Source organism: Toxoplasma gondii, chromosome IX (genome assembly GCF_000006565.2).
Source record: "Toxoplasma gondii ME49 chromosome IX, whole genome shotgun sequence".
NCBI classification, from domain to species: domain Eukaryota; phylum Apicomplexa; class Conoidasida; order Eucoccidiorida; family Sarcocystidae; genus Toxoplasma; species Toxoplasma gondii.
The window spans coordinates 2,900,187-2,916,186 of NC_031477.1; the positions used below are offsets into that span (position 1 = coordinate 2,900,187).

The 16,000-nt window shown below is 51.5% G+C and overlaps 2 protein-coding genes across 2 annotated transcripts; one reads left to right on the forward strand and one right to left on the reverse strand.

Annotated features, from left to right (window-relative positions):
• Nucleotides 1-1,518: 1,518 nt before the first annotated feature.
• On the reverse strand, nucleotides 1,519-7,430 carry TGME49_289000 (hypothetical protein; the record flags this gene model as incomplete). Its single annotated transcript, XM_018782056.1, has 6 exons — nucleotides 1,519-1,615; nucleotides 2,169-2,300; nucleotides 2,908-3,417; nucleotides 3,994-4,204; nucleotides 4,520-4,758; nucleotides 5,179-7,430. The coding sequence occupies 6 exons, from the start codon at nucleotides 7,428-7,430 to the stop codon at nucleotides 1,519-1,521; spliced, it is 3,441 nt and encodes a 1,146-aa protein (XP_018636380.1).
• A 1,495-nt stretch (nucleotides 7,431-8,925) lies between these two features.
• TGME49_289010 (RNA recognition motif-containing protein) lies at nucleotides 8,926-15,253 on the forward strand. The gene is made up of 6 exons (XM_002368295.2): nucleotides 8,926-10,857; nucleotides 11,364-11,470; nucleotides 11,774-12,392; nucleotides 12,877-13,288; nucleotides 13,816-13,941; nucleotides 14,485-15,253. Exons 1-6 carry the CDS (start codon nucleotides 9,659-9,661, stop codon nucleotides 14,878-14,880), a joined length of 2,859 nt encoding a protein of 952 aa, XP_002368336.1. The 5' UTR covers nucleotides 8,926-9,658; the 3' UTR covers nucleotides 14,881-15,253.
• Nucleotides 15,254-16,000: the final 747 nt, after the last annotated feature.

Genomic DNA, 16,000 nt, shown 5'->3' on the forward strand with positions numbered 1-16,000 from the left:
AGCGACAGAAGAGAAGAGGGCTCGCTGACCTAAACCGCTGACCAAACTCGTCAAATATCCGACAGGGCCCGCATGCGCGTCCCGCCGCCCTCTTTGTATACGGCACACGCGTGACATTGGGTCGCTTCAAGAGAACGACGCATCCCGGGATGCGAAATCAAGCGAAACACACTCCTGAATTAACGATTCAGTTACTTCCTAATACAGAGGCTAATAACATACAGACGGACCACATGCGACCGTAGGTACGCTCTTTCATGGGGTAAACTCACCCACTGGTGTCTTCATCAGATGCCTTCATAGCTACGCCAAATTCGATCACAATTGAAACCTCGGGTTTCCCACTGTTCCCTGCTAGGTGTATTGCCACTCTATATGCGTACTTTTGCGAACCCCGATACTGCATGAAGCAGACCTTTATTCGGTTGCACACAACGAACATCGAGTATGGTTGTTCCCCTCGTGGTTTTCAGTCCTACGGAATCAAGCCCAGAACACCGACACCGAGCCTCGATCTGTATACACAACACAATCGTATTTTTTACTGCATTGAGACGATAGTTGTGGCATCTATGTGAGACTACCGCTGCATCGTTCGGCGGCTGTGACGGCGAACGAGGAACGCGGTGCGGCGCCTCGTCGCCGGTGACACCAGCTGAGAATGGTGACTCGGTGACCAATTTTTTAGCAAAGAAGAGAATAGCCACGGGATGCTTGCAACCTAAGGCGTATATTCTGTACCGAAAAAAACTTCTAAGTGTCCACTAGGAGCAAAAGACGCATGGTGAAACTCCATAACATCCCAGCTTGTTCGCGTTAACGTGGTTCATGTGACTTAATAGAACCACCCGGTGACAAAGCCTCTTTTTGCTGTCCCTAAAGAATTTTTTTCGGTAGCGGATCAGTACAACAGGATGTAATATTGTAATCGTGACTGCAGGTAGATGCTTCGCCGTGTTGCAATAAAATATGAGAATAATGCTTTTCCGAACAACTTGTCGTGTACGAAATAAATGCTCGTTGCACCGGTGTGTCGGCGACCGCATTAAGCCGTAGTGTTCTTCTCTGACATTGCAAAAGGAGATGGGCAGACCAATCGAACATCCGAAAATGAAAACAAAGCGAGGACAGGTGTTTCTTGAGTAAATCATTCGAATTCCATCGCTACACGGCAGAAAAGTTTCCGAAATGTTTTTTGCTACAGCGGAGCTTGTGATTCGCATTGCCTGGTTTTACTGCCCCCTTCGTGCTCACAAAAAGGACGAAGCTGCAAAGAGCCTTTTCGGCCCGGAGGAACGAGAATGAGCGACAGCACTGTTGACATAGTCGAGATATGATGCATGGGAAAAAGTTCTTAAGTGGAAAAGGCATTTGACGCATACGGTGGTCGTTGCCTCTTGCTTCTGAGTTACAGTCTCAGTGAAACAGAGAGATAGAACAAGCGCGTCGACATGCGCTTGTAACAGAAGTGAAGGACAGGATTCGACCAAGAAAGGGTAAAACGCTCAGCATCAGGAACTACCCGTTTTTTGGTGATTGACCGTATACCATGAGTGACGACAGACGAGACAGGTCCCGAAGTAAGCTTGACGCCTCCAGCGCTTCATCCAGGATTCTGAGAGACACAACCACAACGGTGCAGAAACACAGTAGCGTTGGATTTATTGATGGCTCACCGGAAGGCTGAATCGAACTCCATCGCTTTGTTTCCCAGAATACTCAAACGCCGCTCAGCCCGACACGTTCAAGGAGCAGTGCGGAAAACAATCTGACTCTGTGCACCTTTCGTCGGAAAATGACCAGACGCAGACTCCGATAGTTGTCATCTGGGAGAAGTTCGGAGCTTCGAAGAGGAAAGAACTGATGTTTTTCCTCTGCCGTGTCCAAGACGCGAGCGCCACAGATCGGGCGTACGTGCATCTTGACACTGTTATAGCTGCTGAGGCTGCCTAGTTGCAAACAGTACCTTTTTCAGTCAACGAGGTAACATAGAAGGATCAATAACACCAATAATACATATATCGCTGTTCTCGATGGAACACACTTGGATGCAAGGGCGTGCACAGCCTGGCATGTTGTCCCTCGCCAGTAATAGGACACGGCGTTTCGCATACGGGGAAGCAGCGACGATAGACCAGATAAAAGTGCCCATATCAAGACGAGCTTACGGTGCCAGGTTGGGACTTGGGGAGGCTCTCGACGAAGCCTCGGCTCCGCTCCAGAGCTTCTGGATTCTTCCTTTGAGGGATGTGCGTTGACCAGTAAGTGCTGCCTCCTCAGGAGACAAACCCACGCGACGTCTACAAACACCCGTGTGAGAAGAACGATTGTAGTTCGCATATGAACAAAGCAATCACTGATGCGTTGCGTACGAAGATGATGCCTGTAAACGTCGACACCGCCTGCACTTTGTTCGACAATGGGTCATGCACACGCAGCTCGTTTACGAAACTCCACCCGTTCTCACTGATAAATAAGGCAAAACAAACAGTCTCGCAGTATCCAGGTGAAAGAACGGGGCGATGAGAAACTCGGTCCTCTCTCGGCCGACCCAAAAGACTCCCGGACACCAAGAAAACCACACCGAAATTCGTTGTACAGGGGCATAAGACATTGTAGGTCCTCGGCGAAGCTGTCCGCCCCACAAGAAGAACGACTGGAGTGGTCAAGACAAGAAATAGTGAAGTGACTCAATCAGGTATTAGTGAAAAGAATTAAACGGGTATCATCGACGGGTAGTACGAGATGGCTGGTTGTCGTTGGTTTCTCATCTCTTTTACGAACTCGCTGCCTTCGGTATTGCGTGCACCTTCTGCCCTGCGTTCTGGTACAAGCTAAGAATAAGAGTTGCTGTCTGGCGTTCTACGGGTCGAATCTCATCCCAACGTTTGTCCCGTCAATGCTCACCGGAAATTGCTCAAGCCGAAGGCCGTGGGACTGACATATTGAAGGGAGACCTCCACCGGAGCCCTTCTTCGCCACCACCCAAGCAGCGTCCGAACTGCAGGTGATTGGCGTTCTGCTGTGGCTAGAGTGCGCACGACCGCTTGTACAGGGCGGCTCTCTCGGATGCGCTCTGACGTATCGGCAAAGCCATCCAAAATCCAACTCGTGATCGGATTTGTGGACCAAATACCACCTTTCAACCCACTCGCGTATTCAGACAGTAACATTTGCTGCTGTTGAATAACGGAGCTCGCCATTTCTCGCAAATTATCCAGCAAACGAAGGTGTTGGCGCTGCTCAACCAGCTCTAGAATACGACGCGAAGCGCGAGATAAAGATGAAGAAGACGGGGGCAGCGGCTCGAAGGACGAGGTAAGCTGGCGCAATAAAGACGGCGAACAGCTGCGATGAAAACGCCGCATCTCGGAGAGAAACGTGGTCCCGGCAGCCTTCAGGAGAGCCTGAATAAGCCTGGTAAAATAAAAAACGACAGGGGAGAGACCTGGAACTTCGTTGCTGAGTCGGAGACATCCTGATATCTGGCAGCCGTCTAGAACGACCACCAACAATACAGTGGATTTTTTCTACGCTTACAGGCGCTTGTGGCCGCTTACGTCACCTGTCGCAAAGTGCATCAGCGCGTATTCACGCCCACTCGAATAGGACGATATCTGTAGTGCTTTGCCCATCCGCTTAGGAACGTGGGCTGGTCGCAAGACACCCGAAGGAGAAGGATCTCCAGGTTCTTCCGTGACTAATGAAACGCATACTCCGTTGAACACACGGGACCTGAGGGTGGCACAAACGGTTTCCGGTGAAGCTCCCGCAGACAAACAAAACGTACAGGCCATATACGCTGCACGGAAAATAACCAACAGTAGCGTGGGGAGCCCGGTTCTCTCTTCCATGAAGCACATGCATAGAGGTACAAGTGACTCACGAGGCGCCAGGGAAAAATTGCAGACCAGCGACGGATGGCATCCCGCATTAAGAAGCAGGGTTCCCCAGCATGATGTCGCAAAAAAAGTGACACATCGTAATAATTACCTCGAGAAACGGCGCAAGCTTAGAAGCTCGGGAACGGTTTCCTCTCGATCGACGCCTTCGGCCTGCGGTACACCTGGTTGCTGTCGGCTCATGAGATATGCCTCTAGCGCAACCAGCTGGTCTTTCTGAATATGGTCAAGCTGAGATCGAAACTGCCGAGTTATCTCAGCTCGCAAAGCATTCAGCTGAAGGAAATAACGTGGCGATAGAGCTGAAAAAACATGCAGCACAGAGAGAAGATGCCTAAGACGAGGTGACGTACAACGTAAGAGGGTTACACACGCACGTGGAAGTGAAAACGACAATCGACTAACATGGATACGGTGGCTCAAGCGTCTCCTGAAGCGCCAGTAACGACCATGAGACGCAACAGATGTACGCACAGAGCCAGGAAACATCTATAGACACGTCTCTAGGTCACCTATGTTGAACATGCGTATATCGAAGAAACATCCTCACGCGTGAAGCTGAGTCACGTTTTAGGGTCGGGAATATATTTAATTTCTTTGTTTGCGTAATTGCTTACTTCTCGTTATTTCTCTGTCTAGCTCCTCCCTCATTCTCTCCTGTGCTGCACTGAAGTAGTTCCTGTTCTCGGTGGACTCCTTTATTTCGCTGTTCTTCATCATCTGCTCTCTGACAAGTTGAGCAGACGAGTCAAACAGTTGTAGCACCGCTCGCCGAAGTTCCGAGGCGACAGCAGGGAAGGAGCGTGAGTAGCCTACATGGAAGGCTGGAGACTGGAGGTTTAGAAGTGCATCGAACCTGGAAGTATCACAAAATATCGACCATGTTACATATCGTTACGCGAGAGGGCCCGAGGAGCTAAATGTCACCAACAGGAGAAACCCGGTTCTGTGTGTAAGACTCGTGATCAGTACAGGCAGAACCAGGGCCATGAAGAAAAGACCCAAATAGCAGTGGGCAGATTCAGTGCTCTGCATCTGAATAGTCGTTTTTGCTCGCTATCAATCGGTTAGAGCTATAGACCGTATCTGCGCAGTCACGTGACAGTATCCGAAGCGGCAGTCAGTAGACTTCTGACCGTGGCCACCGAATGATGGAGGCTGGCAACTGAATGCCGGCGATCTGTAGCTGAACCCTCGTTCTCCGAAGACGTGCAAAAACATGTTAACCCTTATCTTTCATGAATTGATGTCCAAGCGCCCCCTTGTCGTCCCTCACCTTTCCTTCGTTTCGTCTTTGATCTTTCTTAAGGCGTATTCACACATCACCTTCGACGCTTCTTCGGCCTTGCCACTGCTCACAGCGTCCCGTATGTCTCTCACAGTAGCCCACGTGGATCTCCGCGCCTCAATGTTCATTTCGCTTGCTTGGGTGTTCACTTCCGCATCGCAGCTGGAGTCTGCGTCACGAGATGCAGTGACACTGCACCCTCCGCTGCTCTCTCCCAGCACCCTCTCGAATATTGCGGCTACCTGAGGGAGCCAGTGAAGAGGTGATTCGGACGATAGAGAGACGCCCAGACCAGAGGAATAAGATGACGCCGATTCCTTTTGGAAGTTCGACACGATCTCTTTAACAGTACGCTGGAGGCGTTGAGCAATTTGCAAAGCCTCCATGTGTCTCTGTAGTTTCTGCTCTGGATCTGCTTTATCGTCAAGCGCTTGAACGGGAACAGGAGGCACAAACACAACGTAGGTGGAATAGAGGGAATCCAGAGCCATGCGACATTCGGCTCTGTCGGCCTGTCTAGTCTCGAGCGCCCCTTGTTGCTTCTCTCGCTGTAGGCTCCCACCCTCCACGTTGTTGCGTGCTGAGTGCTGGGCCACGTTGGGGCTCGAATTCGCATCGTCGCTCCCATCCTTGTCTCTTCCCTGACCCTGAGGACAACTGTGATCGGCCTGATCAGCCTTCGTTGCGACTCGCTCGCCCATCGCTCCAGTTTTTTCATCGGGGTTCTGTACGCTGTCTTTCAGCGCGCTGGGCCAATCTAAGTTGTGACACAGACTTTCCAAGAGCCGTCGGACCGCGGCGGCTGTCTCTTTGCGTTGCGTCCGAGGTCCCTCTTCGGTTGACGATTTCTGCGAGCTGCGTCGTCTGAAGGACTGGGGCCTCAGCAAACTGTTAGGGTCATCTTGAGAACCGAATCCAAGAGATAGGTCCTCGATAGTCGACCCTGCTCTGAGGGCGACGACTGGCAATATCGGCTTCTCAGCAAGACCCTCTCCTGGTGAAACCTCGGTATAATCGGTGACAAGAATTATCAGCGGCTTTCTCTTTGTCACGATCTTTTCCAGCTCCGAATGGTCGCAGATGAACGTCCGGTTAGCACACCGATATTCAGAGCAGGGTTCCGTCTTCTCGTTACCCTCATGCTCTCTCGCTCGTCCCCGGTATCTGCCATCACTTCGCCGCTGGCTTGCCAGATCGTGTGAGGGAAGGGGGGCCGAGAGAGGCGACGTGGCAGAATTCCCAGAGGCCTCAAGAGGAATGTCAGTCACATCGCTTACCCGTTCGGCGGCACCTGAACGTGGATGCCGAGTCGAGAAACTGCTTAGGATGTGGAACTGCTGCTGAACTGATGCCGAGAGAAGAAGAAGATGCGGTTCCCTCTGGCCCAGAAGAGAGAGCGGCGCTCCCAGGTGAGGGTACGAGAGGGGCATCACGAGGGCGTCGCAGCAAGAGGCTGCAGATGCGGCGGCAGTCAGGAGAGACGCAGATGGAACACACGAGGCCGGCAGACGGCAAGACGACGAGGAGTCAGCAACGCCAGAGGATGATGGCGGCAGAGTACCAGGTGAAGCGCAAGGCTTAGAGGTGTCACCAGCGACCTCCGGAGTTGCTTCGATTAAAACTAGAGTCCCCAAGGGGGGAGTCACATTGGGGGCACTATCAGTGGACAACGGCGACGAAGAACGAAAGAGGGAAGAAATGACAGACGCACCCGCGGGTACACCCGAAGGGAAGATTTCGGGCGGGTCCCTAGGGAGTCCTTCGTGGATTCGCGATGACAGAATCGCAAGTACCATCGAATGCGGTTCTCGGGGCAGTGCGCTCTGTTTCGATGAGCCCTCACTGTCCATGGTCTTTGCGTAGATCGTTCCGTTCCCTCGAGTGGCCGCTACCTGGCTGGCATCTTTAGACAGCGGCGCCGTCACGAAAAAACGAAGATGGCGGAGAGAAGGAGGATACGAATGAAACTCTAGAGGGTGCACAAGCTCACGGAGGGGCTGCACGCCGAGCAGGCTTGCGGCGGCAGGGCCCTGAGAAGGAATCGAGTTTTCAGAGAGTCGTAAAGCGTCGGCATTTTTGCATCCGACTAGACAGAGAAGCGCTGAAACAGATAGGAGATGGAGCATTGCGGAGCCAACCCGGGTGTGCCTTAATCTGACGCGATAGACGGTGCAAACCACTCCGTGGAATTGACGAGTAGGCCTCACAGAGAGGCCTAGCTTATCTGACGAGTCCTCCATGTTTTCTGACGTGAGGAAACATAAGGATCAAGCCGGACCTCGTAGAGTAAAACAAGAGACAAACGAGGCACTGGAGTGACGACAGCCAGCTAATGTATACGCGGTGCATGACCCATGACCCTGCACGCTCAATAACGGTTTCGTTTCATGGATGCCATCTTGCATTTACAACATCTGGTGAAGAGCTGAAAGGCGACCCAGGACTCTGGCACACAGCTGAGATGCGAATTGTGGCCGGTGTGTGGGAGAACACGAACTCAAACCACATATGAGGCAGGCCTAGGAGATTCCAGGGCGTTTCAAAAAGAGGAGACGGTCGAGGACGTGGAGGAGACGAAGGGGAACTCACGGACGTAGAGCGCGAGGCGGGACGAAACCTAACATGGAGACGGACGTAGGAAGAATTGCTGCAGATGGAGGAAATTGGACACGCCATATACGAAGAAGCTGACCTGTGAGTGTGACACCCAACGTGAATCCTTGCTGGAGTTGGAGAAGGGACAGAGCAACGCATTACCACCTTTCTCCCGAGCAGACTTCTGGATTCAAAAACGCAAACACGGGCCCCGGGATCTTCTCCACATACTTCAGAAGCTCGACCCTCTGTAAGGAAGCTTTGAAGTCATTGGCTTTGTTGTAGTGTCCAGAAGCAGTGAGGCGGTCAGAGACTCCCCGTTGAGCAAGACGGAGGCTGACCAGAGTCGACAGGAGGGAGGGGGGTACAGGGCGGAATAAAGCAAACGTACGAAGAACAAATGACATGTGAAACAGAGAAAGACCGGTGAAACACACAAGACACAGAAGCATACCATTAGAGGAGGGCCGTTGCTTGATGAAGAACGATAAAAATCGGCAGAGTGATTTTGCTGAGCTAGACTATGTAAAGGCAAGAGGGGGCCCCTGGGAGACAGAAATGAATGTTCATGCGTCCTGGAGACGACCGTTAGTGTCAGAAACAGGAATGGCAATTGCCGAACTAAAACTGAATGTAATTCACTAGATATGACAAGGGCGATGGCAAAGCAGCTCTCAGCTCGCAGGAGACTGGACGAACCACACAATGTGATGCCAGAGAAAGCAAGACAACGACGGAGACACAGTCGGTGCGTTCACGAATGTCGCTGCCACTTCTGTCTTCGTTTGGCAGTCTCCTTTGACGCCGACGGCCCATAATTTTGTGGTTCTTGGACACTTAAGTCAGTGATCGGGTATTTCCCTCCATTTGCGATATGGTGATATGTTTATAGTGCACTTTCCACATTTTTGATTCCTCTTCGACTTTTTTCTGAGAGTTTTTGCGGACACCTGCCGAACTGTGTGTGGTCGAGGCAACACGGCGACCAACGTGCACGCAGTCGAGGCGCCACGCGTACACGCAAAGTCTCCCTCTCAAGTTTCTGCGAGAAGCAGGACAGGGTACATCGATTGTTCGGTCCCTGTAGTCCGCAGCGATCGAGTAAAGTGACTGTAACTGTCCTTTAGGGTTACGATTAACTCTTGCTCAGTCTGCTTCGCGTCTGCGTTAACACCTACTGGACAAAACTGCGGACAAGCGTCGTCATTCTCTGCCCAGCCAGCAGAACTGAGCGCACGCATGCAGAAGCTCTTCGGTTTGCTTTACGGTTATCTTCCTTGACCGCTGTACTCATCATCGTTATTCACTTCCTTTCGTTCTTCGTCTCCCACAGAACGCGCGTTCTTGTCCTGATTTCCCTACCATGTGGAAGTAGGCTGCGTACAAGAGGGTCATCAAGGTGGACTATCGACTGGATTTTTTCGGGCAACGCGAAGCTTTGCCCCGCTTCAGCTTGTCGCGCTTTATCAGCTGAAGAGTCTTATTCGTTGCCTACATTCATGGACCATTTGCCTGTGGTCGACACTCAGAGATTGCCTCCGCAATCGAAGGCAGACCCTGGACACGACGAAGCCGGTGACGTTGCCTCAGGAAACGGGACACCGCCCTGACACTCCCGTGTTCGTTTGCGTGCCACATTTGGATGGTAGCATTTTTCTGTACGGTTCTGCCACGCAGAAGGCGCTCTCAGCCAGGGGAAGCCTTGTATGGAGCAAGGAACGATTTTGCGTTTTGAGACCCTCGGGCCTTGACCGAATCGTGGTCGTCACTGGAAGTTTTTTCTCTCGACTGCATGAGAAGTGCGCTGTCCGATCTCGATATACGGGCAGGCATTGTCTACGCAGTTGTCTTTCGGTGAAGAAACATTCTTTCGATGGCGAATGTTTCCCGGATTCTTCTCTGCGGAGATGTCCGCGGCTCGTTCCACCTGCTTGGAAAGCTCCTGAAACGAATCCAAGATCGACAGGGTCCCTTCGCGGCTGTCTTCTGCTGCGGGTCTTTTTTCGGTCCGCCGGATAAGGAAGCTTCCTCCACTCTTTCGGCCGGAAATGTGAAAGCAACAGATGCAGACGACGGCTGTGCAGCGTCTCCTATCAACACTGAGCATGAAGACGTTGCAGAGGAACACGGGCCGCTTCTCTCTCTGCTCCGAGAGCGGTACTCTGATCAGATGAAGGAGCTGTCGAGTGTAGCTTCGTCCTTGCCTCTTCCGCTCTTCTTCATCGACGAGGAAGTTGCGTGTGCCATGGCTCAGGTGGCGGCGAGGAATGCACCGGCAACGACTTGCCAGGCAGGAGAGTGTCGGATGGAGAAGGAGCGAACAGAACGTGGGAATGGGGTAATGAAAGATCTGGACGATGCTTGTAGAGACGGGGTCGATGGTATCTGCGGAATAGTCAAAACTGAATCTGACGCTCCAACGGGTTCCTACAATTTCACTGATACAGTGGCAATGTCTGCAACTCTCTCTTCAGATGCCTCAGGAGCATCCGGGCTTGTACAGCTTTTCCCAAACATCTTCTGGCTCGGAGCAGCAGGATTGGTTCGCATTGCGGGGCTGCGTGTCGCCTTCTTTGGAATGCCTGAGACCGACACTAGCAGTGACGAGGAAGTGAAACAGGAAGGAGGCGATAATCTGGAGACGAGGAAGACGGGGCGTGGAAACGGTGCCAACGATCCGTCCGTCTCAGACTCTTCGCCGAGCGTCAAGCGTCGTCGCCTCGATGAGGACAAAGCGGAAGGTCTAGGAGAGCCGCCGTCAGTTCTAACCTCCGGTGATCCGTGTCAGTCTCACCCATCTTCTTCAGCTTCTTGTGGGTGCCCTCATTTGTGTCCACCGTATCCCTCCTATTCATTCAGTTCCTCTGCGAAAGCCCTGAAGTACATGGCCGATTTGGGAGAGAGACCCACGTGGCGGGCTCGGATTGATCTCATGCTCAGCTGTCGATGGCCGAAAGGCATATGGCGCGACTTAAGCACGCTGGCCGAACAAAAGAAGAAGAAGGAGGATGAATTCAACGAGCTCTTGGCAAAGGCACACGTCTCTGTGGAAGCGTTAGATACAAGGCATAGGTAGGGGACGAAGGCGCTATGTTCTCAACCTGAAAATACGTATTGCTGACTCGGTTGCTATCGTGGTCGAATGCCTGAGGGCGCCGCTCCAGCAAAGCCACATACTTGGTCAATGTCCTCTATTCTGTGCATACGACGATACGCGTATCTGTAGCGTTTGAGTAAGGCGCGAGCGGTAGCTCTGGGTCGCACGTTGTCTGGTATTGCGTGTGCCGCAGTTGTGCAGACACTGACTGCGTCTACTGCTCTCGAAACCTTTCTTCTTGATTGTCTGAAATATCGGCAATGAGCACATTCTCGTATACAGTCTCGTATCCGCGCAAGTGCTATGGAGAAAGCCGTTCTCGTCAGCGGCAGGTGGTCCACTATAATCGCCTGCTCACCAAGGACGCTATCGGTCGCAAACAGACACAGTCCTTGTTTATGACATTGCAGGCGCATACTGAAACTGCCTCTCCGAAGGCTGTCCTACACAGAGCTCCCCCGTGTGGTTTCTGGTGTCTCAGCGGCTCTGCTGCGTCTCAGCTTGCGGGCTGCTTAGAGCCCCGGTATCTCTTCGCTGCTTCGGCAGGACTCTTTTATGCTCGTCCGGCATTTCGCGGCGCGCGCTTCGGTAAGCGTCAAACGTGCAAAGGCCGTATTCTGGGTCGGGAATCACAGGCCGGTGCTCATTCGTGTACAACAGGATGCCAAGATGACACTGGTGCCTGTGGCTCAGACAGCCAGTTTGGTTTTCTGGCAAAGTGTGACTACCGTGGTATGCAGATGAAAAGGTGTTTAGGACACTCGGGTCGTTGTTGGCCCGCGCACGGTTTCGCTGCCTCCTACCAGATTGGTCGTTTCCTCCCAGCAGGTAGTCATAGTGTTCGCCTTATCGTCTCTGCTGCTCATTTTTGATTCGCGTTTCTCCTCTTAGGCTACACAACGAAATTCATAGCGCTAGGGAATTTGGGAAGCAAGGAACCGGAGAGGAAACCTATCCATGCTCTTCAGCTGACGCCGTTGGACGAGATCCGATCCGCCCTGTCCCCTGCTTTAGCTCGAGCCGATGCTTTGTCAGATTCGGAGAAAAAGGAAACGAGCGTTCATTCTTCGTCTCTTACTGCGGATGAGGCGGTTGCTACTCTCTTTGCTCTTCCACCTGACGCTACCTGCAACCCTATCTCTTCGCTGCTTTCGTCCACACTTAAACTTTGTGGAGAGTCGAGCGACTCCGATGCGCTGGAACGAATGACTCCCGCTAGCTTGAGGCGCGAACTTCTACGAAATGCTCAGTGTCTCGACGATGATTCAAAGAGCCTTTCAGGTGCCGCTTCGCCGGCGCAGCCCAGCGCCTGCCGGCCGTTTGGTCCAAAGAAGGACCCCCTGCAGAGAGGGCAGGGGCCTCAACGTCCATGCTGCGTAGTCTGCGTGTGCAATCTGCCATACGGTGTTGACGACCAGTCTTTAGAAAAAGTTATGGCGGCCTTTGGCGAGGTCAAGTTCATATATTCTCCTCGAAATCCAGAGGATAAATCTCAAGGAACTGGAAAAGCGTAAGGCGTTCTACTGGGCAAATAAGCTGTCTGCTTATCTTTCTGGGTGGATCCGTACAGTTGTGGAATACCCTTGTGTCGGTTCGTTTGGTGAAGAGGACGAGGCTTGGCAGGAATATGCAACTAGACACATGTCGGTATCCTTTTACACAGCCTCAAATGTGGAATCTGTAAGTGTATAGCTACCGGCATGCACGTGCATCATGACGATGACTAAAACTTACTTGTGTTTTTGGCCGCACGGTTACATGGTTTGATAAGAAGGTCCGTTGCATTGCGTTGTCGCACAGAGTGTAACATCACCGGAGAAGCACGCCTCTCGTGTATTGCAGGAGACATGTAACGTCCTCCCTTTAGTGGCATCTTGTTACCGGTGCTTAAGCGACTTCGGTTTCGGAGACACTATTCATGTCGTGTAGTTCCCGTAGTACGTATTTCCTCCGGTGTGTGTGTGTGTGTGTGTGGGTTCCTTCCCCATGCCCAGGTTTGTAGTTTACTTCAATTCCGAGAGTGCTGAAAAAGCAGTTGAGGCGTCCGGCCGGCTGGAGGCGGGCCGCAGAGTCCTGCGTGTTGCCATGTGGCGCGAGAAGATTCCTTTTGCTCACAAGGTCCCCCGAGAAGATGGTGTTCCTCCACCTCCGAAACCGGGATCGTCAATTGTGACAAAGCCACACGCGGACTGTTGGTTTTGTTTGGCAAATCCCAAAGTCGAGAAACACCTTGTGGCTAGCGTGGGAGACACATGCTATGTTGCAGCTCCAAAGGGTGGCATGCACGTCTTGCATGCCCTTATTATCCCTATCACCCATTTCCCTTCTGTCGCGTTTGCAACGGAAGACGTCCGTGCGGAAATAGGGCGATACGTTCACAGATACAGAACAGCTTTACGCCAAAAGGTAAGATCCCGCATTTCTATTCGTTGCCGTCGCTCCGTGGTTTTTCATTCGTATAAGGATCTGTACATTCGCCCTAGGTTGTCATGTTCACGACACAATATGGATGCTCTGCGAGTTCAGTTCGCCGTCTCTTCTTTACATGGAGTAACACGCCGTTGGACAAAGGAGTTCGTCAAGCGATTCACTAAAATGAGAGGTAGTACAATTTAATCTGTGTGCGCAACTTCCGTTTTCAATTGAATTAACGATTTTCCGCGTGTTTTATGTTGTCCGCAAAGATGTGAGTAGCAGGCTTCACTACGTAAAGGATCGGAACGTAGACTGGAGTGCTGGACAGTCACAGTAAAGAACAGATCTCACCTGTGGTGTGTGATTGAGCGATCCTGTTCATCCTTGCAACTCTGTTATACGTGGAGATGTGTAAATGTTTGGAGTTCGGTCTGGATTTTTAATGTGGCTGGTACACAAATGGAAATATTTGTTAGTTTTCCAGAAAGGTAGCTTGCGCGTATGTGTATTCTACGTAGGAAAACCTCGACTGCATCGTGTATGAGCGGTATGTGCCTATGCGAGCAACGAAGGCGATGCACACGCAAGTTCAATGCATCCCTTGCTCACGCGCTGAGGGCCTCCGTGCTGTTGAAGTTTTCAAGGTAAGAGCGGCATCGTGCTGTGAGACCCACATGATAGATAATCGTAGCGAAGGGGAAGAAACAGAATTTCGCGAGGTTGTGTTTCTAGAAGCAGTGACACGGAGCCAACAACCTGCAGCGGAAGTCAAGGTTGCTGTTGATACTAGATGCAAGACCGTAATTACCCCTTCCGTAGTCGTAGACGTTTGCGGGGCATAACCGTAGATACGCATCAACGCTGCACTGTTCTCTGCACAGGATGAATTTTTCTCCAGGTCTGAGGTTTGAATATGTTCAGCACGTCCCCTGCCTTGGGCGAACAGTGTTGTTTGTGTGGTGCTGGGAAGATTCAGCAGCATTTCGTCCCACATGTGATAAATGTACTGTTTTCTGCGATGGCGTTCGCTCCTTTCCGTAGTGACGCTGTTCAGTGTATTAATGAGTCACTACTGGTTTCCGTTTTGCTTTTATCCAGCCGGCTGGATTTTCACCGAGTGTACACCACCAGCAGGTGTCTCAAATCGAACGTCGTTTCTTTTTCTTCTTGTCTGCTGGCATGTTCAGAAAAAAGCCCACAAAGTAGGACTTTCGTTCGAGGCTCTCCTATCTGAGCGGAATACATTGGCTTTCTCGGAGCTTGCAGCGCGGGCGCCGGACACAGAAATCGCGTACTTTTACATTGAGTTGCCTGGTCTCTCAACAGCAAGTGGTCAGCTCGTAGAGCGTTTTCTATATGTACAACAGTCTTTTAGAAAAGGGGGGGCTTCAACTGGGTCAGGATCAAAGACAGGCGGAGGTGGATGTGGCGATAGATTACCAATGAACTTCGGTCGGGAATTCATAGCGGAACTGATTGAGCGCCCAGAATTGGCAGACTGGCAGAACTGTATTGTCGACCCCGAGGAGGAGAGAACGAGGACAGCTGAATTGAGTCGATTGATCGCCGGTGCACTGGACTGAGACAATATCAAATCTGGAGTACGTCTTTTGTTGAGGCGAAGGAGGTACAAATGAGAAGTTACTACGGCGAAACTGTTGGGGCAGCTGCGCTTCTTCCCCTTTCCTGCATGTGACAAGTGCACCGTGAAGACAGTGAATGGCAGCGCCCGGCTCAGTGTCGGCATTTGACTATTTTGAACGAACCGAGCTAGTCGAAAGTGACACGTTTCGACCACGGTAAAATTTCGTCGATACGAATTGCCTGTTCTGCGAAAAGAATGTTGGATAGAGAAAGGACCAAACAGAGGGATGCTACGGTGACCTCAAAAGTGGACAGCCTCTGTATGAAAGAGATTAGAACCAATTAAAATGTCAACAGCCGCTTAAACATTAGCATCCTGTAGCCTTTTTTGTGCCAAACCTGGTGCTGCAAGCACGCGTAATTATCACTAAGCTGGTAGTGTCTAGGTGCCAGTCACACACAACGGACTTTTAGCTTATCTTACACATCAGTTATTCCAGCAGCCTGTGTACCTGTTCCGGGTCTGCATTAGTCTGTCTCCCGAACATACTGGTACGTTTCGAAAACGGTCATCACAAACGGGTAACCCCAGATACTCCAGTATCACTCACGGGACGCGAGTATAATGGCTGTGCTTGTGGCCGCGCCGTACAATTGAGTTTATAGTATTGCTGCTGACCGTCGCGTCGCTACCCATTTTGTGGACAAGGTGTAGTTGCCGGGACTTGATTCTGGTTCATGCAGGCGGGTCCACTGCGTGACAATCGGCGACAGTGGAGTCAACAGCATCCATTATTGCACTCGTCGCAAGTGGGGATTAAAAGTATTTTGCCCTTCGCCCTGCTTTGCCTTTGTACCCGTCGATTGCTAGCTTCCTTCAACTCATTTCACGAGTCGCGCTACACTTTGATCATCCATCTCTCCAGTGACGGGTGTCGCAAAGGTGCACACTTGGGATGAACCACAGTTTTATGTAGTACGTGGAGGTCAGTAACTTAGGTTTGAATGGAATACCTGTTGTCTTGACAAATGACCTGCCTCGATATCTGGTGTAACGTTGCATATTCTACACGATCATCCAAATCATGTGCTAAGGGGCACACTCTTTCTGGGCACATG